The sequence below is a fragment of the Cetorhinus maximus genome, chromosome 27 (assembly GCF_964194155.1).
Source record: "Cetorhinus maximus chromosome 27, sCetMax3.hap1.1, whole genome shotgun sequence".
NCBI classification, from domain to species: domain Eukaryota; kingdom Metazoa; phylum Chordata; class Chondrichthyes; order Lamniformes; family Cetorhinidae; genus Cetorhinus; species Cetorhinus maximus.
Window position 1 is genome coordinate 11,836,971 of NC_135905.1, and position 24,117 is coordinate 11,861,087.

The 24,117-nt window shown below is 41.9% G+C and overlaps 1 protein-coding gene across 4 annotated transcripts in view; it reads left to right on the forward strand.

Moving 5' to 3' along the window:
* mapk8a (mitogen-activated protein kinase 8a) overlaps positions 1-22,253 on the forward strand; it is a 485,513-nt gene extending 463,260 nt beyond the window's left edge. For 3 of the 4 annotated variants that reach the window (XM_078530730.1, XM_078530727.1, XM_078530728.1), the window contains 6 exons: positions 1,370-1,441; positions 3,267-3,449; positions 5,192-5,316; positions 8,810-8,873; positions 10,213-10,290; positions 18,475-22,253. In XM_078530730.1, the coding sequence (XP_078386856.1) occupies positions 1,370-1,441; positions 3,267-3,449; positions 5,192-5,316; positions 8,810-8,873; positions 10,213-10,290; positions 18,475-18,620 (668 nt within the window). In that variant the 3' untranslated portion in view covers positions 18,621-22,253. Of the gene's footprint in view, positions 1-1,369; positions 1,442-3,266; positions 3,450-5,191; positions 5,317-8,809; positions 8,874-10,212; positions 10,291-18,469 lie in introns of all 4 variants that reach the window. The other variant, XM_078530729.1, reaches the window with a different exon arrangement.
* The last annotated feature ends 1,864 nt before the right edge of the window (positions 22,254-24,117 follow it).

Below are 24,117 nucleotides of genomic sequence, written 5' to 3' on the forward strand. Positions count from 1 at the left end.
AGTTTATATGCAGAAAATTTCAGAAATCAGCATCAACAGAAACTGTTTGCTGATAGCTAACTGATATTCCCGCTATGCTATATTTTGTTAACATGCTGTTCCTGTGCTAAAATATATTTCGTGAAATTCATGGAAGTAATTTTCAGTAAATGCTGAAGAGGTTCTTAATCCTTAATTAAAATGGGTAGTATAGGAAAGTCTGCCAGAGCATGTGGATTGAGGGATGCAATATGTAAATTTAATGCATATTTAATGGTAAGATTGAATTTGACATGCTGAGCATAGATGTGTTTTTTTTATTAATCCATCTGTATGTGCTACTGTACTCTAAATGTGCTCCATCACACAACGTCATGACAGAATTTTCTATAAGTTGCAAAGTTGATGGGGGTGGGAGGGTGGAGTTGAATTGGTGCTGCATTAACATCCAAATGATTTTCCAGCTGTGTGAATGTTTCTGGGTGTCCAGCACACTCAGTACATGTAAGACTTGTTATGTTATGATGATAAACGATTTTTATAAAACCTGCTTCAACAAAATAATTTTCCCTTCTCTTGTGCTACAAACTTGTAAGTGGATTTATGGTCTGTTGGGTGCATAATGGGAGAAATGGTGCGTCACAAAATCCTCTTTCCAGGAAGGGACTGTATCCTTAATGTTGCCTGCAGTGTTTGTGGAAAGGAAACTTGCATTTTACCATTTGAAGACAAAGCCCTTGACAATTGATTTTTTGTTTTTAACTTCTAAGAATCTCAAATTGCCCTCCCTTCCTTGATTTCAAATTATCCAGGTAGGGCCTGTAGCAAATCTCTCTATAGGAGACGCTGCATCTGGCGATGGGACATACAGTCTCTGCTGGTTATTTTGACAATGTTTCCAAGTTTATATGTACTGAGCATCTATGCTAAATCTGTTGCGACCATATTCCTGTGGTCCTGCGTTGCTGGTGTGTTTGTGCCTGGCCCATACAGTTTCACAGAGTCTAGTGAAAGAATGTTAGTGCTGCAATAAAGTGTTTTATCGTGAAATTCGTGGTTACTTTGTGACTTCTGGCCTTGAAGGCTCCACTTGTTCGTGGAAATCATTGCAGGTTACTGCTTTATGATCGATTTAAAAACATTCTCTCATCACTGGTAAGAAATAGCTAATGACTGTGTGGAAGCAATCACAACCTTTTTGAACAGGATTTGAGTGAAGCATTTTGTAATTCAAGATTGCTGTTCGAGCACCAGACACAAACAGCCCATGATCTCCAGCATTCTTCAAAATGTATCAGTCATTATCATTGTCCTTGTGCGTCTGTTTTATCTTTTTTGTTTGAATCCGATTTCTGCATGTTAATTTCATGTCATTGCATTTTGTTTTCAGTTGATATCTGGTCAGTTGGGTGCATCATGGGCGAAATGATCAGAGGTGGTGTGTTGTTCCCTGGTACAGATCGTATCCTTCCCTTTTAACCTTGAGCGTAGTGTTCAAAAGTTCTGTTTAGTAGTCCAGAATCCCATGTGTTTGCAAGTCATTGTACTTGTTTCTTGCTTCCTGTGTTAGGATGTTGCATGGTTGAAGCAGTTTTATAGCACATGAAGCCTGTTTAGAGCATTTTCTGATTTTCCTTGCATGTGTCATTAGTTCATCTTGCATTTCTGTCGATTATAATGAGGTGATTTGAAATTCAGGTTTAGCATTGAAATTCCAGTACACGGTTTTACAGAATGATAGGACATGATAGGTTCCGGATCAACCTTTTGCCCAATGTTTGTTTGTATTCTGATCTCAGCTGCGTTAGTGTGAGGCAATGCAAGTGGAGTCAAAGCCATTCCTCATGTTGCCCAAAAACGCCACATCAGTTGACCAATTATAGAGCATCTCTAAAAGATTTTGAGAGTGCAGGGCGTATTCAAAAATTAGAATATTTCAATGTAAAATAAAATCAGGTTGTATGTTGGTATCCAGCATCTTGTGAATTTTTATTCTCGCTCCTCATGTTGACCCCTCAGAAGGCAATGGCTTCTTGCTGAGATGTAGTTTCATAGATACCAGTGCTTTGCCTGACATGAACTATTGACTGTACTGTAGGCCCAGAGTATCACAGACGTGAATATTTCTGTCTTTCATGGATATAACAACCAAAGATGATTAATCCATGATCTTCAGAACCAATTGTAGTAACCCTACAGCTACTCTGACTGAGATCATTCCTCCCTTCTACATGCTCACACACTCACTCCCTCCCACACACTTCCACACACACATAGCAAAGGTCAGTGAACTCTGCACAAGCTGAGAATTGAACTTGAGACCCTTCTACTGTTACATACTACTCATAATCTCACTGTGCCACCAGGGAACTTGTGTAGCTTGTGAATTTATTTCAGTTGGCACTTAATCTACTTGATACCAGCAGTTAAATGTGCATTGACTGTATCTAAATGGGCTCCTTAAGCAGAAATTTATAAACCAGGAAACTGACAGTTGTACTTAATCAGGATGACATGATAATATCAAATCATGTTCTCAGATTAGCTGAAAAAATTGCTACGTAACTACGTTGGGCACTAAAATATTTATGGTCGGCATTAACATTTTACAATTTAAAGAGGCAGCCTCTGAATTTAAAGCGGCTGTATTGATATTAAACCGGCCCTGTTTCATTATTTCACATTGTATTCCACTGCATTGGATCTTCTTCTAAATTCATTCACCCTCCTGTCTTTGGTTCTTTAATCATGCCTGTTTTAAGCGCAGCTGTAATTTAGTTGGGAGCTACACCAAAGCCATGTTTAAAGCTACAGTGTTTCTTTTGTTGATTCATTGAAGTTTTGGTGGTGAACATCAAAATGTCCATTTCTGTATTCAGTGTACCACCTGGCTTGTAACTTTCCAAGGTGTTAACTGTAAACTTCAAATGATATTTCCAGCTTGTTTGTGTAGCTGCTTAAAATGACATTGCAGCATTCAATCTGGTTTGAAATGAGTTGATATCTAAAGTTCCAGTAATTGTGGTAATTTGCTTTTCATTCATTCATTTTAAGGGCCTTGGAAATTCTGGTCACAGACAAGAAAAATGGACAGTGTCTATTAATTTTAGATGAGATATTTCATTCAATCCTGTGCTTCAACAGTTTAATGTTATGGTTTCGAGTGTGTATTTTAGAGTTCTGCTTAGGCAAGTAGCTCCAAAATGACAATGCTGAAGTTGTTGAAACAGCTGGGCTGTTTTCTGTGCGCCTCGTCTGCAGTATTTTTCTCAGCCACCTAACTCTAGATATTGATCAATGGAACAAAGTGATTGAACAATTAGGAACGCCAGCCTCTGAGTTCATGAAGAAGTTGCAGCCTACAGTTAGGACTTACGTTGAGAACAGACCCAAGTATACGGGCTACAGTTTTGAGAAGCTCTTTCCAGATGTCCTTTTTCCTGCCGACTCTGAGCACAATAAACTGAAAGGTAATGGAACTAAACGTTCTTTATAGTTTTGGGACTATGTTTATATATTTACATATTTACAGTGCTATTCACCGTGATAAAAGTACACTGTTTGGAGAGAGTAGTTCTGCTATGGCTCATATATCGGTCAACCCCAGTGGACGTGGGCTCCAACCACTGCTTGAACCGAAAGTGCTTTTCAGATTTTTGCTTGGTCCTCCCCGAGGCTTCCCCCGCCACCCCCAAGTGTTCAACAGCCAAATGATCAGGCTATTTGCTCTGACTGGCACTCCTCCTTGGAGTTGAAATCCTGTTTGTCCAATCTTGGCTGACAAGTAGCCAAGCTCATCCAAGTGATGGTCAGTTTGCATAATGGCCTAGAATTAAAATGTAGATTGTTTTCAAGTTGAGCATTTTAATTATTGAGCTACTTGGTTGCTTCCACCAGCAACATCAGTGCCACTGAACCATATAACATTTCAGATATTGGGGCTGCTAAATTGGCATTGTTTTGTTGCCTTGCTTCTGTTATTTGCACCGATTAAATTTTCTGTACCCAGTTTATTCTTGTGACGCTTGGGCCCTGTCATTGATAAAGCATCAGATGAAGCATCTTAAAAGTTGGGCTTTTGTTGATGATCTTATTAGCAGCAAGGTAACATCCTCAAATAGATTAATAAAAAGCAAACCCTTTAATTTAGTAAGTTATATCCAGCCTCAAAGAAAGACCATTGTGCATGGCAGCCCTTATTTAAATGGAACAGCTTGGCCTGAAGCAGCTACAGTTGCAGCATCCAAATGACGCTGAGCAATTATAACATTTTGCAACAGAGAAGGGAGGCCTTTGAACCCCATTATACCTGTGTCGGCTCTTTGAAAGCATATTCACTTGGTGCTGTGCTCTCCTGTTTTCAGCATGTGCAAAGTCCATGTGGCTGATGTTTGAAGATGTATCGACTTAGCTTGTTGGCGGAAATTGTATCTGTAAATTGGTGTCAGCCGTGGCTCAGTATCAGCACTTTCAGCTCTGTGTCAGAACGCCATGCATTCAAGCTCCATCCCAGAGACTTGAGCACATGGTCTAGGCTCACACTCCATAAAGTCCTGCTGAACAAGGCTGGCAGTCTCATTTTTTGGGATGAGATGTTGAACGCTTTCTTCCCTATCATAAAGAACCCGGTGCCGCTTTCTGAAGAGCAGTGACATTCCCCCGGTGTACTGGACAATATTCATCCCTCAATTGCTTTATTCTAAAAACTGACCTCTTATCTGATTTGGTGGATCTTGCTGTTTGAAAACTGGCTGCCATGTTTTCCCAAATTATAAAAGCCGCCACATTTCAAGAAGAGCTTCTTTGACAACTTCCTGAGGTAACGAAAGGCACTGTATGAATGCAAGTTAATTTGTTCTTTTCATTGAAGAAATTAAGTTGCACAGCACCACCTTCTCAGGGGCAATTAGGGGTGGGCAATAAATGCTGGCCTAGCCAGCGACACCCACATCCCGTGAATACATTTTTTTAAAAAATGACTTATTTGTCCAACCACATGCATGAAACTAAAATGGTTACTGTTCAGTGGCAGAGGTGCATGTATTTGGGGATTCTCCTTTTATCCCTGGGTGTCTGCCCAGCTGCTAACTAGAAAAACAATTCTGTTCTGTAATCCGTTTAATGCTTATTTTAAGATGTGTACGATGATTATAGATATTCAGGTTTTTGATCTGTCCAATACTTAACTGGAAGTTTCCCTCCTGTGTTACAGCAAGCCAGGCTAGAGATTTGTTATGTAAAATGCTTGTAATAGATGCGTCAAAGAGGATTTCTGTGGATGATGCTCTGCAGCACCCTTACATTAACGTTTGGTATGATCCTGCTGAGGTAGAAGCTGTAAGTGTTGAATTTGTTTTTTTTATGTATATTGGTCAATGTAAATGTGTAACACATATTTGAACACACAGCCACCAATTTTAAATTCATTTCGGAAATGTGGACGAAAAGGTAACAAAGTAAAAGCCTTGTCAGCCTACAATTAAAAATATTTCATTTTCTGTGGAGAGTAGAAATCAGATTAGATGCCACCTCAAGAATGTAAGACCAGGGTCAGGAGTTGGCCGTATTGTGCCTTGAGTCTGCTTGCCCGTTCAATAAGAGCATGGCTGATACGTACCTCAACTCGACTTTTACGTTCTGTACCCGGGGATCCCCTGATTGCCACCCTGTACCCGGGGATCCCCCGATTGCCACCCTGTACCCGGGGATCCCCCGATTGCCACCCTGTACCCGGGGATCCCCCGATTGCCACCCTGTACCCGGGGATCCCCCGATTGCCACCCTGTACCCGGGGATCCCCCGATTGCCACCCTGTACCCGGGGATCCCCCGATTGCCACCCTGTACCCGGGGATCCTCTGATTCCCACCCTGTACATGGGGATCCTCTGATTCCCACCCTGTACATGGGGATCCCCTGATTGCCACCCTGTCCTCGGGGATCCTCTGATTCCCACCCTGTACATGGGGATCCTCTGATTCCCTTTGTGTCCAAAATTCCGTCCATCTCAAAATTGACCATCTTCAGTTACTGAGCATCCACAGCTCTGTGGGATAGATTTCTGTGTTGCTAAGCCACATATTAAACTCCTAGTTGACAGAGATCCCATGAGGTTTACAGCGTTTGGTGCACCAGGCTGTTGCCAGTTCCTTCCACGCATACATCCATTCCCCTTATCCTTTTCCCATGCCCTTTTACAACTTTCTATTGAACTATATGTATGTATTTCTCCTTGAAAAGTTATTCTGAATTCAGCACTGCTCCTGTTAGGGCAATCCATGTTTTAACAATCCTTGGATAAAATTCGAAATCTCCCAAACTCTCCCCCTGTTCTAATGGTAGTGATCTCAAATTCCTTCTCTCTAATTACCAACTTACTGGCTGGTGGAAGTAGTTTTCTCAGTTCACTTTGCCAACACCTCAGTATTTTGAACACCCCTGTCAGATCTGTTAATCTCCTTTGCTCTACACTCTACCAAAAGGAGTCCCAGTTTCATGAGCCTCTCTTCCTAACTAGTCCTTTCCAAAATGCAGGAAGTACCGGAAAAGCCTAATTGTCTAACTTACAGTTTCTCTTTTCTTTTTTCCCCACTCTCCCTCCCCCACCACAACTCCCAAAAGGTAAATTCCTTATGTGCACCCCTTCATAGTTCATGCAATAACAAACAATCCTAAGTGGTTTAAATTTGGCTGCAGGTGCAGATCAAAACCACTCTGAATCCCTGAATAAATGTGTTTATGATGCAGTATTTCTCCTGCTAGATGTTGTATGCTGAGTCAGTTGCTCCTCTCCTGCTGTGGCGCAGTGTAGAACCAGGCTTTTTCATAGGGGAAAAACATTAATTTCAACACAGCTGGAATAGACAACCTTAAAATCCCTACCTTTCACCCAACCACCATGACTTGTAGTAGCAAAGAATTTCTAACGCAGTGAGAGGCAAACTGCACAGCTGCAGGTGCACCTCCTATCGAATGATCAGCGTGACATCGGTGTGGAGAAGTTTATGACCTCGTTGCAGGATGTGGAGTTACCTGAGACAGTGGGTAGGGGAACCTGCACGAACGGACGATGTGGTGAGCAGCATATTGCTTGTTCCGTGTGCTGCACCAAAGAGTGGCGGCAATTGGACATGCAGTCATGTTTTTCCCAAACCCAGGTTCCCATTCTTATTTGGGGAGGCAGGACCTTTTACAGGAGGGAAGAAAATCTGAAAGTTGTCCTGAGCTGTTTCGTGCACTGTTCCGCAGCTGATTGAGAAGCTGGAGTTCCATGACCAACTTGCCAACCGTAACTTTCCCTTTACATTATCAGCTTGGCCCACTTTTGCCTCCAAGTCTGAAGAGTTTAAATTAACGTGTCAATTACCTCATTGCTATTTGTGAAAAATTGCTGTATACCAATTAACTGCTGGATTTGCTTAAACAATTCACTTCAAAAGTACTTCACTGGTTGTGAAGCACCTTGAGACTTCCTGAAGGTATGAAGGGCACTATATTAATGCAAGTTCTTCCTCACTAGCAGAGCAGTATGTTGTTTGTGAATAGCTTATTGTTCCTGACCATTATTACAAATACTTAATTGTTAGACTTGCCATGAACAATGTCATGGGTGAACTAATCTTTTGGAAACCATTTTGCTACAGTAAGGAGAATTATTTTTTGGTCAATAAAACTTAGTCAGTTAAGTTTAGAGGGGCAAATGTGTTGAAGATTCTATAGACAAGTGTAAATGAATTGGGTTTGGAGCGGGGGGAGGAAATGGTATACTCTTGTTTCAAAGTATTAGCCTGTTTTTCTGTAGATGAAAGTGTTGCTTATAGCTGTAAATGAAATGTTAGTTTTACACATTATTTACAATCCCCTCCATTATTCTCGTGTTATAAAGTGTAGGGACAAGCTGCCTCAGGTTTGGCTTTGCTATTAAATCTTCAATAGCAGCTGAAATCTAGGTTCAATCCGAGAGACTATTTAAGGCTGCCTAATCTCAGCAAAACCATTTGTAGCTGAGCCTACAGCAGTACCCTGGCAGTTAGGATTCCCATCCCCCACAACCCTGCCACCACCCTGTGTTGAATTGCCAGCTCTTATTGAAGTCAGGGAGCTGTGGGGAAACATGTGGCTCACCACAACGTACATTGCCAAAGCAGAGCGAAACTTTTAAAAGGATTTTCTTACAAGTCTGCAAACACCTTTTCGCGTGTGATGCGTGTAAATGGAATCATACCTCTCCCTGTTTTCCCCACCCCTCCACCCTTGTGTCTCCCCCCTTCATGCCCCCAATCGCTTACTTTCCCCCCCTCTTAAATTCAAATCAGCCATGATCTTATCGAATGGCGGAGCAGGCTCGAGGGGCCGAGTGGCCTACTCCTGCCCCTAATTCCTCTGTTTGTAAGATCTAATGAATGCACTGCGATATTGCTTTCTATCTCAACACCCAGAATGCTTGTCCCTTGGGCATGTTAATGCTATTAAAATCGAGCATTTTGGTTGCGGAAGGCATGTCATTCTACAAGAATAATGCCACACTCTATATTGGTTGTGTGGCTGTAAGAATTAATTGTCCTGACATTCACCTTAACTACTATTGTGGCATAGTCTGTAAGTACTGTGCTGAATTATTGGCAATTATTTATAGACTTGTGAATGTTGCAGACTGTTCTGAGCCTCTGATTGACAGCGGATACATAATCTGCTTTCAGTTGATTGTTTCATGAAGCACTGAAAGGAAGCAGACAACAGTTAACAATGGGTTTGCCCTGGTGCTTGTGATTTTTGTGCGCTGGATGGATTAACAAGGTTTGCCTAACAAGATTTCAATTTATCTTTTGCAGCCGCCGCCCAAGATATATGACAAGCAGTTAGATGAGAGGGATCACACTATAGATGAGTGGAAAGGTAAAGAGATGTTCTCTGAAACCAGTGTTTCGTCTCTGCTGAATGCCGAGAATATCCATGACATGAACTCCACTTGAATTTAAAATAAAATGTGTGCACAGTTGCGTTTAGAAAGGGGCAACTGCTTTTTAACGGAGCTGCATAAACTGGCTTTCAAATGCTTGTTCCAGAGCAACTAAGAATCATTAACTACAATCGAAGACTCAGGAAAGCAGAGGGGGGGCTGCTAAGTGACCTCCATTTTTATAGTACACTTGGGTTAGAAGTTAGTCCCTTTTCAGACAGAACTTCGTTCTCGGTGTTGGTCTAAGCTCCTCGACTGGGGTCTTTCTTCCTGCTGAGACTTCCTGGTACGTTAATTAGGCAGAATGAATCAGAGCGGCTTGGTTGAAGGCCAAAGCAAAATGCTGGAAATCCGACGCAAAAGCAGAAAGCGTGGGAAATACTCAGTGGCCTGACAGTACCTGCACAGAGAGAAACTGGCTGCACGCTTCGGGCTGATGACCTTTCGAGAGAAAAACAAGCACAGAGATGGAGAGATGGGAGGAGAGGATAGAATAGAAGGGAAGGTCCATGATGTGGTGTGAAAAACAGAAGAGATTAAATGACAAAAAGGACGATGGTGAAAGGGAATAGGGTGTGGTAATGGGACAAGTATAGACACAAAAGATGTGTCTGACGGAAGAATAAACTGGAAAGCAGAATCGTTACCAACACCAGTAGTCCAAAAAAAAACCCCCCAGAACACAATGGGGCAGAGATTATCGTCTGAAATTGTCGAACTCAGCGTTGCATCCACCAGATTGTAATCAAAAAACGAGGTGCTATCCCTCGAGATTACATTGAGCTTCTTTGGGACAGTTTAGGAGGTGGAAGTCAGAGTGGGAGTGGAGCAGAGATTTATAATGGCAGGTGACTGGCAGTTTGGGGTCACTCTTGGGAACTGAACGGAGGTGTTTTGCAGAGCAGTTATCCAATCTGTATTTAGCCTTCCCAAAGTAGCGGAGACCACAGAACAATAACCTGTTGGGAGTGAGGGAACTGCTCTCAAAACACCCGTTACAGTTACAAATGCCTCAATACGCCAATTCTCCAGGAAACTGTCTAGTAAGTAGCCCAGGGTTATGGATTTTTTTTTTTCCATTTGGATTTTCACAGAAAAAGACTGATTCTAGTGAGCCTGCAATGTTGAATGAATAAAACTTGCCAACTTCTGGGCCTGGGTGCCTTCAGGATGAGAACCAAAACCATTCTTAATCCAATGGAGCTGTCATAGCTTTTGCATTCCAGTGATTATATCATCCCAATATTTTATTAAGCCTGGTTTTTTTCTCTACAGAGTTGATATACAAGGAAGTGCTGGAGTGGGAAGAGAGAATGAAGAATGGCGTTATACGAGGACAGCCACCTTCTTTAGGTTAGTTATTGCAAGAATATTTTGCAACCAAACCTCAGGAAGACACATTTGTAATAGTAAGTATCTGTCAGCCATCTCCAGAGATCTGAGACAGATATTGAACTTTGCTGATATTGAAATTTGCTGATGACACAAAGATAGGTAGGAAAGTAAGTTGTGAAGAGGACATAAGGAGGCTACAAAAAGATATAGATAGGATAACTGGGCGGGTAAGGGTCTGGCAAATGGAGTATAATGTGGGAAAATGTGAAATTGTCCATTTTTGGTAGGAAGAATAAAAGAGAAGCGTGTTACCTAAATGGTGAAGAGATTTCAGAGCTCTGAGATGCAGAGGGATCTGGGTGTCTTAGTGTATGAATCACAAAGGCTAGTCTGCAGGTACAGCAAGCAATTAGGAAAGGTAATAGAATGTTATCGTTTATTGCGAGGGGAATTGAATACAAAAGTAGGGAGGTTATACTTAAGTTATACAGAACACTAGTGAGATCACACCTGGAGTACTGGTATTGGACGCTTTATTTAAGGGAGGATATAAAAGCATTAGAAGCAGTTCAGAGAAGGTTTACTAGACTAATACCTGGAATGGGTGGGTTGTCTGATGAGGAAAGGTTGGATAGACTAGGCTTGTATCCACTGGAGTTTAGAAGAGTAAGAGATGATTTGATTGAAACATATAAGATCCTGAGGGGTCTTGACAGGGTGGATGTGGAGAGGATGTGGGAGCATCCAGAACTGGGGGTCACTGTTTAAAAATAAGGGGTCGCCCATTGAAAACGGAGATGAGGTGAAATTCTTTCTCTGAGGTTTGTGAGTCTTTGGAAATCTCTTCCTGAAAAGGCGGTGGAAGCAGAGTCTTTGAATATTTTTAAGGCCGAGGTGGATAGATTCTTGGTAAGCAAGGGGGTGATAGGTTATCAGGGGTAGGCGGGATGCAGGTTTGAGGTTACTGTCAGATCAGCCATGGGGCAGAAGTTTACCCTTGCCGGGCGGGGACGGTGGGGAAGCTGACCGCTGCCCACGATCGGGGTTGGACGGCAATGTCACACTGGCAGGGCCAGTTAAAGCCCGCCCAGTGTGAAACGTGAGCAGCAGCGCTGCCTGTACAGGCCGGGGTGGGGGGAGGCGAGTGCGAACTGTGCAAGTGCGAACTCGAAAACCTCCCTGAGGCAGCAGCTGTGTGCTGAAAAAAAAATAAAGATTTTAAAAATGTTATAAGACATGTCCCCTCGTGTGACTCTGTCACAAACATTTTATAAACGCAATGTAAAATATTTTATTTTTATTTGCTGTTGGAAACCTCACCTGCCCGTGGATGAAGTTTCCTACAAAGTGCAAAAGCCGCTGGGCACTTTTTGCCTCCCCGCCAACCGGCAGTGAAAAATTTAAGATAATTATTTTTTTAATGGCCTTAACAGGCCTTTTAATTGTCGGCGGGTGCGCTGCCGATTCCGGTGTGCGACCACCAACTGAAATATCGCGTGAGTGCGCGATGACATCGGGACGCTCGCCCGACATCACCGCGCGTCATTTTACACTCGGTCGGGTCTGGTGTGCACCCACTGAGGTAAAAATTCTGCCCATGATCTTACTCAATGGCACAGCAGCTTGAGGGGCAGCAAAGCCTCCTTCTCCTCCTTGTTCATATGTTCACCTGAACGCAGGTTAGTTTTAAATAGTTAGGAATGGATATTGACCTAATCCCAGATAAAGGTGCCACATTTTAAATAAATGCCTCACATTTGCATCCCTTCAATTCTTAAAACCTGGTGATGTGGATGGAATTGCCCCTAAATTGTAGCTACAATTGGAAAAGCTTCTTTCAATTTCACAGCAAGTGGAATTTTTTTTGCAGGCAACCCAATAACTGCCTGGGATGTAGCTCAGTTACACTGCGTAGATAGTTAGACTGTGTAGATAGTTACACTGTAGGTGTCAGGCCTTTTGAACACAAGCAGAGGGATGAATAGGCGCACACTAGATCAGGCTTGTCCACAATGCGCAATGCGTTCCTTTCCCAGTGAGTCAATCAGCAGCAAATGAGGGAGCAAAACAATCTCTGATTGGATGAGCAGCGAACACCAGTGGCAGTGAGTGTGCTGAGGGTTACCGGGCCCAAGGGGAATAAAGGTGCGGTGAGGCCGGGGCTCGGGGTGCGGTGAGGTCAGGCTGTGGGCTCAGGGCGCAGTGAGGCGGGGGCCGGGTGTCAAGGTGAGTATGTGGGAGAGTGAGTGGGGGTGGGAAGGTTTCTGTGGGAATGAGTTAGTATCTGCCTCACTCCAGTCTCTGGTTTCTCACCCACCCCTATCGGCACAGACCGACTCCCCCACAGACCGACTCCCCCACAGACCGACTCCCCCACACACCGACTCCCCCACACACCGACTCCCCCACAGACCGACTCCCCCACTGACCGACTCCCCCACAGACCGACTCCCCCACAGACCGCCTCCCCCACTGACCGCCTCCCCCGCAGACCGACTCCCCCGCAGACCGACTCCCCCACAGACCGACTCCCCCACGCACCGACTCCCCCGCAGACCGCCTCCCCCGCAGACCGACTCCCCCACACACCGACTCCCCCGCAGACCGCCTCCCCCGCAGACCGCCTCCCCCGCAGACCGCCTCCCCCGCACACCGCCTCCCCCACACACCGACTCCCCCGCAGACCGCCTCCCCCGCAGACCGACTCCCCCACAGACCGCCTCCCCCACACACCGCCTCCCCCACTGACCGCCTCCCCCGCAGACCGACTCCCCCACACACCGCCTCCCCCACTGACCGACTCCCCCACTGACCGCCTCCCCCACAGACCGACTCCCCCACAGACCGACTCCCCCGCACACCGCCTCCCCCACACACCGACTCCCCCACTGACCGACTCCCCCACTGACCGACTCCCCCACAGACCACCTCCCCCACTGACCGACTCCCCCACAGACCGACTCCCCCACAGACCGACTCCCCCACTGACCGACTCCCCCGCGCACCGACTCCCCCGCGCACCGACTCCCAGTGGGTGAGTGAGTGAACACTCAGTTTGGGAGTGAGACAGACACACACTCTTTGATCCCCTCACACTCTGGTCATTTCTATTAATTGCTCTTTTTCATCTTAACAATTTATTGTTAAGGCATTGCTTTAGCTCAGGTATTGTTTCTTTTCTTAGTGCCTCAACTATTTTTTTGAAATTCATTTTATTGTTGTGCCAAGCGTTATTTTTCCGAAATTTGTTCATCGGCCCCTCGAATGAGAAAACAATGTGTCTGTGCTCCGCCGAGCGGAGAGGCTGGACGACCCTGCGCTAGGTGCTGCTAGTTTACTGTTCAAAGCCATTCAATAAACTATAAATAGTGCAGCACTGCCATCTGCTGGAAACACAACTTCACTGCAGCAGTAAAATTACTTGCTCCAGGCAGCAAGAATTTCTTGTTTGTATCTGGCATCTAGATAACGATAACTTGAAGTCTACAGTTGGTTAATTATGGCACTAAAATTATATTGCCCAAAGGCCAGTGAGATCTCCAATTCTGGTCCTGACCCTACAGAGGAGCCTGCTGGTGATACCTCTGCTTTGCACCCTAAGAAAAAAATAATAGTCTGGCTCAAATGATTGTCTTGGTTTGGAGTATTTGAGAGTCGGGGAGAGAGGCATTGTCTATTCATTTGGCTATACACCAGCTCTAAACCCATGGTATTTAAATGGTTTATTGCTACGTTATAATGCAGCATGACACTTTGGCCAGTTACTTACACAGATGTGCTTGTCCAGTTACTTACACAGATGTGCTTGTCCAGTTACTTACACAGATGTGCTTGTCCAGTTACTTACACACATGTGCTTGTCCAGTTACTTACACACATGTGCTTGTCCAGTTACTTACACAGATATGCTTGTCCTGTTGTCAATACTGATTTTATTACCCCGACTTGTTCTCACATATGTGTTGGAAACTTATTGAATGCTTTTTGTTAGGTAACAGGAGGAGTGCAGTCATTCTGCACAAATTGAATATGAACTTGGGAATGTTTGTAAACTGTTTCTCAATAGATTCACTGCAGTTCCCATAAACCTGCCTTGATTATCGTCACTTATCATTCTGGTCTTTGCAGAGTTGCATCACCTGAGGGTTAGTAGTTACCCAGCTTGAACAAGCCTGCTTACTAGAATAAATGCCTCATGATGTGCTAGTGAGCTTGCATCAAATTAACTGATATTAGAGTTTTTACAGCAACATATTTCTGTATACTAATAGGAGCCAAAAAAAGTTAGCAAATAAATGTGAAGCTTGCACGCAACAAGCAAAGTCTGCAATGGGTTAATCACCCTATAAAAATACGTCTTCTGGATATATGCAGTCTATTTTTAATTTGAATTTTAATGAATTTAAATTCTGGTAATTCCGCTTCTTTACCACTAAATTCCCACTTTGCCATATTATTTCATTACTTTATTAATTTTTTGGCTTATTCCTAGGAATTGGATAATTTTTTTTTAAGCGGGAGAAATGGCCTTGTATTATCAGGAGTAGATTGTAAAGCCTGTAGACTTTATCATCACCTTATCCCATTTTCAGTGACAGTTTATGTCATCGTGCCTTATTCCATTGGTGGGGAATTCAAGTTTGAGTACCGTCTGAATTTGTAATAAAAATATTGAAACAACTCCTGAAGTGAAATAACTTCACATTTTTTTGAAGCCTCACCAACTAAATATTACTTCTGAATATATAGTGGCCAGTGTTTCATACAGATATAAATTTAGCATTTGATAAACAGCCATCTACTCAGCAGGAGAATAAACTTTGAGGCTGTAAAGATCCAAGTGTCTTTGATAATCACCCATCATTGAAGTGAACCTTCTTAAACTGTGGATAAAAAGAACCCATCCTCGTCAATTTTAATTTTAAGTTTAGTACGACTTGGTAAAATGACGCTGATATAGTATTTCTTTTCACAGTTGGGGGTGGGAGGGAGGTCGCGGGGGGTGGGAATTGTTCTTAACTCAAAACTACTCTTAACTTAACCGTCGGCATTTGGACCAGCTCAACTGCTCAGGAAATATGTCTGTAGCTGTTCAGAGAGAGCTTGAGTAGTACCAGAATGACAGACAGGTGCTGAAGGAAGCAGACAGGAACAACTGACTACTTCAGTCCAAAGAACCAAATGTAAAGCTCCAAGCAGGGACTGGTACATGGCACAAGGAAAGATCATCTGACTGAAGTGAGATGGAGATGCCATAGAGCTGAATTAATTATTCTCTTTGAGGAAAGACTCTCTCTTGTTACCTTCGTGTTAACTCGTATGTCAACTCTTTTGTTAATCATGTTTTTTTGTAAACTCTAGGCAGGAAATCTCCTTAACAGCAAGAAATGGAATAGTTATTTTTCAGAACAAAAATGATGTGAATTAACGATTTTGACTCAACATGGCTGTACAATGAATTCCACTCTTCCTTTTAGCGGGTTTTTTTAACCTGTTACTTTTCTGTCCTTGATTCAGTGCTTGGACCAAGTCTGAGTGACCAAAAGCCATGAAATCCAGTATTGGAGCAGTGTCCCTATTCTATCCTTAGAAGGATATAATTTTCACTGAAGGATTGAACTTTTTCTTTTACCTAAAATGCTCCATTAATAAATATGTGCTTGGACTTTCTCATGACCTGTGTGTAATTATACTAACAACTTCAGAATGGAAAGGAAGAGCTGGAAGAGGAAGTCTCTGATAGCTGATAATTGCACAAGGATAAATGGCAGTAATAAGTAGAGATTGAACTTTGAAAATGTAACTCTTCCAAAAAAAAATGGTGTGGCATTCTCTTTATTACTGCTTATGACTAAGTTATGGTTAAAGTGACTTCTAAACCAAATATTTCATATTTGACAGCACCTGTGGAGAGAAAGACAGAGTTGACGTTTCGAGTCTGTACGACTCTTCTTCAGAACTGAACTCGAAACGTTAACTCTGTCTTCCTCTCTCCACAGAGGATGTCAGACCCGCTGAGTTTTTCCAGCAATTTTTGTTTTTGTTTCAGATTTCCAGCACCCGCAGTATTTTGCTTTTATTTCGTGTTTGATGCATCTGTGTCTTCTCTTGGCCACCTTGGCCTCAAAGGAAGAACCTGTTCATTATCTGGGGTGTTTGGTGGGGTTCCTGTGGGTACGTCCGTGACTGATCTGCAGATCTGGGCACGGAGGGTTCTGCTGTAAATAGACAGGATACTGTAGACGATTGAGTTTTGGGCGAGTTGCTGGCTTGGGATTTCCTCTCCTTGTATTTTCACTCTGCCTCTGATGTGCTTGCTTTCGAAGGAGGCCGCACCGATTTTTGTTTGGCTGTGTCAGAGGTAGTGATCCTGGCAAACTTCTCCCACGGTTCAAGTCGATATCAAAACTCCTAGGTGAAGCTTTCAGATTGTCCTTGACCACCATGAGAGCGCATCCCAGACTTGAGCTCTCCATAGACGCTCTCGCTTTAGTAAGCGAGTGTCGTAGGAAGGAAAGTAAATTGTGAAGAGGACACAAGGAGGCTGCAAAAGGACATAGGTTAAGTGAGTGGGCAAAGATCTGGAAGATAGAATATAATGTGGGCAAATGTGAAATTGTCCATTTTGGCAGGAAGAATAAAAAAGAAGCATATTATCCAAATGGTGAGAGATTGCAGAGCTCTGAGATGCAGAGGGACCTGGGTGTCTTCGTGCATGAATCACAAAAAGTTAGTATGCAGGTACAACAAGTAATTAGGGAAGCTAATAGAATGTTATCATTTATTATGAGGGGAATTGATTACAAAAGTAGGGAGGTTATGCTTCAGTTGCACAGGGCACTGGTGAGACCACATCTGGAGTACTGTGTACTAATATTGGTCTCCTTATTTAAGGAAAGATCTAAATGCATTAGAAGCAGTTCAGAGAAGGTTTACTAGACTAATGCCAAGTATGGGTGGGTTGTCTTATGAGGTATCCACTGGAGTTTAGAAGAGTAACAGGCGACTTGATTGAAACCTTTAAGATCCTGAGGGATCTTGACAGGGTGGATGTGGAGAGAATGTTTCCTGTTATGGGAGAATCTAGAACTAGGGGTCACTGTTTAAAAATAAGGGGTCGCCCATTTAAGACAAAAATGGGAAGAAGTTTTTTCTCTGAGGTTCGTGAGTCTTTGGAGCTCTCTTTCTCAAAGGCAGTGAAAGCAGAGCTTTTGAATATTTTTAATGCAGAGCTAGATAGATTCTTGCTTAAAAGGGGGTTGAAAGGTTAGCAGGAATGTGGGGTTGAAGTTACAGTCAGATCAGCCATGTTCTTATTGACTGGTGGAGCAGGCTCGAGGGGCTGAGTGGCCTACTCCTGCTCCTAATTTGTGTGCTCGTATGACATTTATGTACACTACAGAAAAACTGCACAGCAAATAGATTTTTATACCTCAACATAAAATCCCCTGCTGCACTTTCTTTCAAGCACACACGGAACTTAAATTTGTTTGTAACCACTGGGGTGCACATTAAAATCATTAAAATGTACCCCAGACAGCCACCTTGCACTGATGTAGTGTCTCAAATAGTGGAACAGCAGAGCTATTAAAACGTTGCAAGGTGAAGAAATGTGAAATCCCTGTATCCATTTCCCCCCTGTGCATGTGGGTTTTAAACCAGACTTTCATCTTTTTTTTTATTCTCTTGCTGATGTTCTACTTTTGCCACTTCTGTGTCACCCTTACTGAGTGTCACCTGGTTGGAACTGATGAAATGTGGGGGTTTGACCTGGCTTCCTGCTGTCAACTGTTATTAATATCCGAGTTGAATTACCATGGATATCATTTTAAACCAAATCCTTAATTTAACCCACTCCTTTAAATTTAGTTTACTTTTAATTACCAATCAATAAAACTGAAGCTTGTATAAAGAACCCTGTAATAGACTGTTGCTTAAACTGTATACATGGTGTTGCTCCAGCCATAGTGACAGAATATAAGTCCGCTTTAGAAGTCACCCTGAATTCATTTCTCCAGGTTTTGCACTTCGGTACAAATGTGAATGAAGTTGGAGTTTGTCGGGTTTCAACATTTTAGTGCGCTCTCTGCTTTAGAGTTGTTTGTTTTACATTGACGTGGCTGGTTTAATCTGTTGTAATGCTGTTGAAAAACGATCTGCATACTATATTACTGACTTATTTCCTTATTTCTCATAGCACAGGTGCAGCAATGATCAATGGTTCTCATCACCCATCTTCTTCTTCATCTGTCAATGATGTGTCCTCCATGTCAACAGATCCAACACTGGCCTCGGACACCGACAGCAGTCTAGAGACTTCGGCAGGACCTCTGGGATGTTGCAGATGACTAGCCTCCCTCTCTCTGGGTTCTTATTGTTTGCGCTAAATGATAGAGAGGGTAGACCAGCTTTTAAAAAGCTCCAACTGTGTTTTAATTTTATTGGAATCAGTTTGCCATAGAATATGACTTTGAATTATGTTGGATTTACATACACAGCAACTTAAATACAGCGACCTTTAGTGTGGGACAAGTGACCCTAAAGCATGACTTGTACACATGTAAATGGACTGACATTTAACACCATTACATTTGGGTCTGTTTTGGGTGGAAAAATGGATCACAAAATACAAAGAAGCTCCAGTCTTGTGGAGAGACAGCTTAGTTGGGCTACTTTTCACACTCTCTCTCTCTCTCTCTTGCATGAAGTGGTTGATACCATTCAAACACTCTAGGATCTTTTCTACTCCAGATGGCTCTGGCTTACTGCTAGTTGTGGACTAGGACAACAAGTCATTATGTTTCGAAAACCTAGAACTTGGTGTCCGTAATAAATTTTGGTTGACTTTGTGGCCTATCTGTTTACATTACACATCCAAGGCTGAACGTGTTTTAAATTTTGACGCAGTCATTTTGGGCAAGGTTAATGGGTGCAAAGTTAGGAGCATTCAAACCAATGGGAAAGGATTATCTCCAGTTGTTTAAGCTAATGGAGATTAGAAAAAAATGGGAAGTGAAAGAGTGATGTCAGAACTATTGGGCATCACTAGTGAAGACTGCACAAAACAAACTTTGTTTCTAAAGCCAGTGCCAGCTTTAAACCTGTTCTAATAAAATCACCTTGCCCCCCACCCCCGCCCCCGATAAGCTGTTCTTTCTAATTACAAGTGATTTGGTTAATTCCTTTCTATTATACTAGGAAGTCAGAGTATATAGCGCCCTGCAATAATGATGGTTTAATTTGTAGCTGGCCTTTCCAAATGCAATTTGTCAAAATGTCAACCTCGACAAGAAAGGGTTATATTCCAAGTGAACATTACACACTTCACAAGTGACAGAACTAATGTATCAAAAGAGGTTTTTGGATAATTGATGAACTACCTCACACAATCAATGTACCATTTCGAGGCCATCAGACTACCCACTTCCTTACCATTCAGTACAATATGGAATGTAACAGTTTTAATTTATTTCTGTTGTTAAATGTCTCTGGTCCACCACCGGGAGTTAACCAAATTCACAGCTAAAATTATTGTGTAGAAGGAAATATTGTTATACATGTACTTTGTATGTTAGAGAGATGTTTAATGCATTTGTATATTTGTTTTCTCATAGTTAATGTGCAATAATATTTGCAAATTGTGATACAAATTTGATTGTAAAGATGGGATAGCTGTGTGTGGTATACTTATTTTGGAGGATACTGGGGATGTGAAGGGATTGTAGTATTTTTTTTCCCCATTTTTACTTCAGTTAAAAACTAGTGTACAATGAATTGTAAGATTGTATTAAATGCCATGGTTAGGTAGTTGAGGACATGGTGCCTGCATCTGCTCCTTGGGTTAGTTTATTTTTTTAAGTGTATACTTGTGCTGAATACTGGGGTTTTTACCTCTTAAATGTCTATATCCAGTACGGACTGCAGGAATGTATGCAGTGAATTGGATATTACAAAATTAACCGAGATAATGATTTGTGTTAATGAATCATGTTCATCTTAATAATTGATGATTTCTGTCCTGAAAATAGCCACCTTTAGTCAGTTATTGGTAACAAAATAGAATGAAAATAATTTGCTTTTACATGTCTCATGAGTGCAACAATGAGCTAACCCAGGAGTTTGCACTATAGGATTTTGTGATGTTCATGTTATAGTGGATTGAGTGAACTAAGATGAACGATCTCCCAAGGCGTGGGATGATTTACAGATTTTCTAAAACAATATCTTAAACCGCTTCTGAAATGATAACTCCCTCTATTAAGAATTCTCCGTCTCCTTCAGTACAGTCACGGCTTAGTCCTTTTGTGCCAGAAATGGATCACCCTCTTATGCTGATGGTTTTAAGCCACAATTTGATTTAAATGCCTGTCTGATTAGACTGGCTACAATAGGATTACGAGTAGGAGTTAAATTACATTTTGGAAATCTTGCAGGGTCGAAAATCTTTGGAATTTTTTTTTCTCCCAGAAGTAACTGCCTGTGAAATTAAGTGGACTAGCTTAACAATTGGATGTAAACTAATTTTCAGTTAGATTTTTGGACTTCGTTATGTTAATATGTAGCTTAACATATCACATTCCCTCAGCCATCTCTCTCCTAGTGCAGGGAAATCACCTGTTCCTTCCCTGTGTGTCCCTGGCAAAGGCAGCATTTATTTCCGTCCCCTAGACTGAGTAGCTCGCCAGGCCATTTCCAAGGACAACCTAAGAGTTAACCACGTTGCTGTGGTTGTGGAGACTGGCTGAGGGCAACAGGTTTTCTTCCTCAAAAGGAATTTTGACAACAATTCGGTAGTTACATGGTCGCCGTTACTGACATAGCATTTTTTTTTTCCCATCGTTCCAAGCTTTTTTAATTAACTGAATTAAAATTGCCCAGCTGCCATTTGAACACTCATTTGTATTCATTAGTCCGGGCCTTTGGCTTGCCAATCAGTAACATAACCACTGTGCTACCAAAACCACTACACAATTATAGATTAAAAAGGAAAAAAATACAACGGCTGGAAATTTTCACAGCGCTGCAAGTACCCAACAGGTCAGACAGCAACTGAAAGAGAAACTGGTCAAGGTTTGTGGTTGCATCCAGTTATCGGTTCAAGATATCTTTTCTCTTTACAGCTGTTGATTGTCCTGTGCTGTATTTGGCAGTGTTTATTCTTCTTATTTCAGTTGTAAAACTTGTTTTCAGTGTCTGCCTTAAACCCAACAGGATACCAGAAATCGCTGCTATGCTGTTTGTTGGTGTTGCCGTTTCAATAATCTGTTTTACCCTTCAATTATACTTCCAAAAAAAAATGTATCCATGGTTTCACCGTGCTTAAACTCCATTCGCTTCCTTCCCCAGAAAATACGCCATTTTTACAAATTACGTTTGCGTTTTCACACAGTTTTTCTGTTTGCGTGCGTCATAAACAAATAATTATGCTGATAGTGCCAAATTTGTATGGGGTCGGGGGAAGCAGTTTCTGGTAACTGTAATGTTTTCACAAAATTTGTTTGTCAGTCACTTGCAGATTACTCTATTCTGGGCCGATTCCTTCAGTAAGCCATTTTTCTTATATCCGCAGTGACTCTTGGAGGAAGTTTTGACATTTTACATGAAGCCTCGTTTCGTGACTTTGTATTTCGTGCTTTGTCAATGCTCCACAACCTTCCAATATGGAAAAAAATAAATGTTGGAAGTGTAATTTTGAGTTGTTATCTGACATGTTTTATCTCTGGGTTGGGGGAGACGCAGACAATTTGGGGATAATGATCAAGTAATTCAGTTCCTTTGAAAAGAGTTAATTATGCCATGCCAATAGTCCTAAAGTTACAATAGTTGGCTGCTTCTGGCCAGTTGACTGATAGCTGTCTGGATGCAGTAAACTTGCTTTTTCTTGCATTTAACTGCTTCCTGGGTGAAATCCTGCTTTAAAAATGGAGTGTATATTTCAACAAATGCCACATTTAAAATGAATAAATTATGGCACAGGGTTACTTTATGTTTGTCTGTTTTCTTCCACAAAAGACTTGGATTGATTAGAGTTGCAGTGGCCTCTTGATAGAACACATTGATGGCTAGCTGAAAAATAACATTGACTGAACAAGCAAAGGGTGAATTTCAGAAAGCTTTATTGACCTTTGACCTTGAACTTGGTTTGGTTACAGCCCAGGATTAAATTGTTAGTTCAACATACGAGTACACAAATTTGACTACTGACGTTGGGAAGGACCCTTTTAATGGGCTGTTGTTTCTTGTTAACCTCTTACTTTGTTGTGTTAACTGTTGAGTTATCAACTGTGGGGCACTGCAGCTTAACCCCATTTATTCTTTTACTACATTAATTACATGCATGCCTACAGATTGAGTTTACACATGGAATAGCATTTAAAAATCTGAAACAACGCATAGTGCCCAACAACGGTCTGATTGACATGCTATAGATTCTGATTGACGTGCTATAGATTCTGCCAAGCATCAGGCCTCCAGAAAAGTGGTTTGTGGCCATCTCTGTCACCAGCTCTGCCTTTTCAATCATGAAGGACCTGCTGTAACTCCCCGTTCAATTGCTATAGGCAACTTCAGTTGGACTATTTGAGAGTTGTTTGGGTTGTGGGGTTTGTTTAAACAATATTGATGTAAATTATCTAAAGTTTCAAGTTCCCAATTTGTAAACAGCGGACTAAGTTGCCTACTGAATAGTGTTGCACCCTGTGTAGCTTAAATCTACACCTAACAACATTAGTTATACCTAATGTTCAATGTTGGCTGATAAAGTTAGAATACACTAGCTGATTAGTTTGGTCTGAAATATTGCTTGAAATAACTTTCTGTAGGAGACATCCATAGCCAGTTTAAATTCAATGCAAAATCTGGAATTGGAAAAACAAGGAGCTGCTCTTCAGTAAATGAACTTGCATCACTAATAGCATCGGGACTTTCTGATAAGATGGATAACAAGTGCTGCAAACTGTCGACTTTTGGTTCAAGCCTTGTAGGATGCAGGGACTCCAGTTCCAGCTTGTGGACTACCACATTCCTTACCAGTAAGCATTTATTTCCCATTTTGGTTCTCACAAGTTGGACTAACATTTGGCTATTGAAAGTACTGCGTGCAAAACTGTAATATGCAATAGCCAGACTGTTGGTTTCCTTATTGGCCTTTAAATGTCTCAAATACAAAACGATACGAATCAAAAGGGTTTATTTTTGGGGAAAAAACTGGTTTCTTTAACTGTGCTTTCCTCATCCAAATCAGCTTTTTTTGGTTCCTAGATGGTTGTGTTTTTCTGTTTCTTCCCTTTGCTCTACTGGCCTACCAAAGGGGCAGCCATGACTGTCCTGGAGGAATCACCGTTTCGGTTTAAACACCGCTGCCCAGTTAACTGTTTCACCATTTCAGCCATTGCAGTTTTGCAGACACATATTTCCTCAGCCAAATTGGTGTAATTAATTTTTCTTCTCTACCTTTTTACTATTAAGTGCAATTTATTTCAAACAATTCACCTTTTATATATAACACACACACACACTTTCTTAATGCATATGTAAAGTTTAATGGGCCTAAATTATGAAACTTTTTTAATTCAGAAGGGGGAAAAAGCAAAGAGGAAGGTTTGTATGTGTTTATGTGGTTGAATCACTATAATCGAAATTGAACTGGTAGTTTCCTTTTCTTGTGCCTACTACATTCTGTTGTTCGTTAATATTTTCTTAAAGGACAGTAGTTCAAGTTAGAATACATATTCCATAATGTTTTCAAAGGATGGAGAGGGTATTAGTGTAATTTTAATACCCTGACATGTGGAGGGAGCTGTTCATTTAGATGGTGCTGTTTGATATTGAGGATTTACTGTTAAC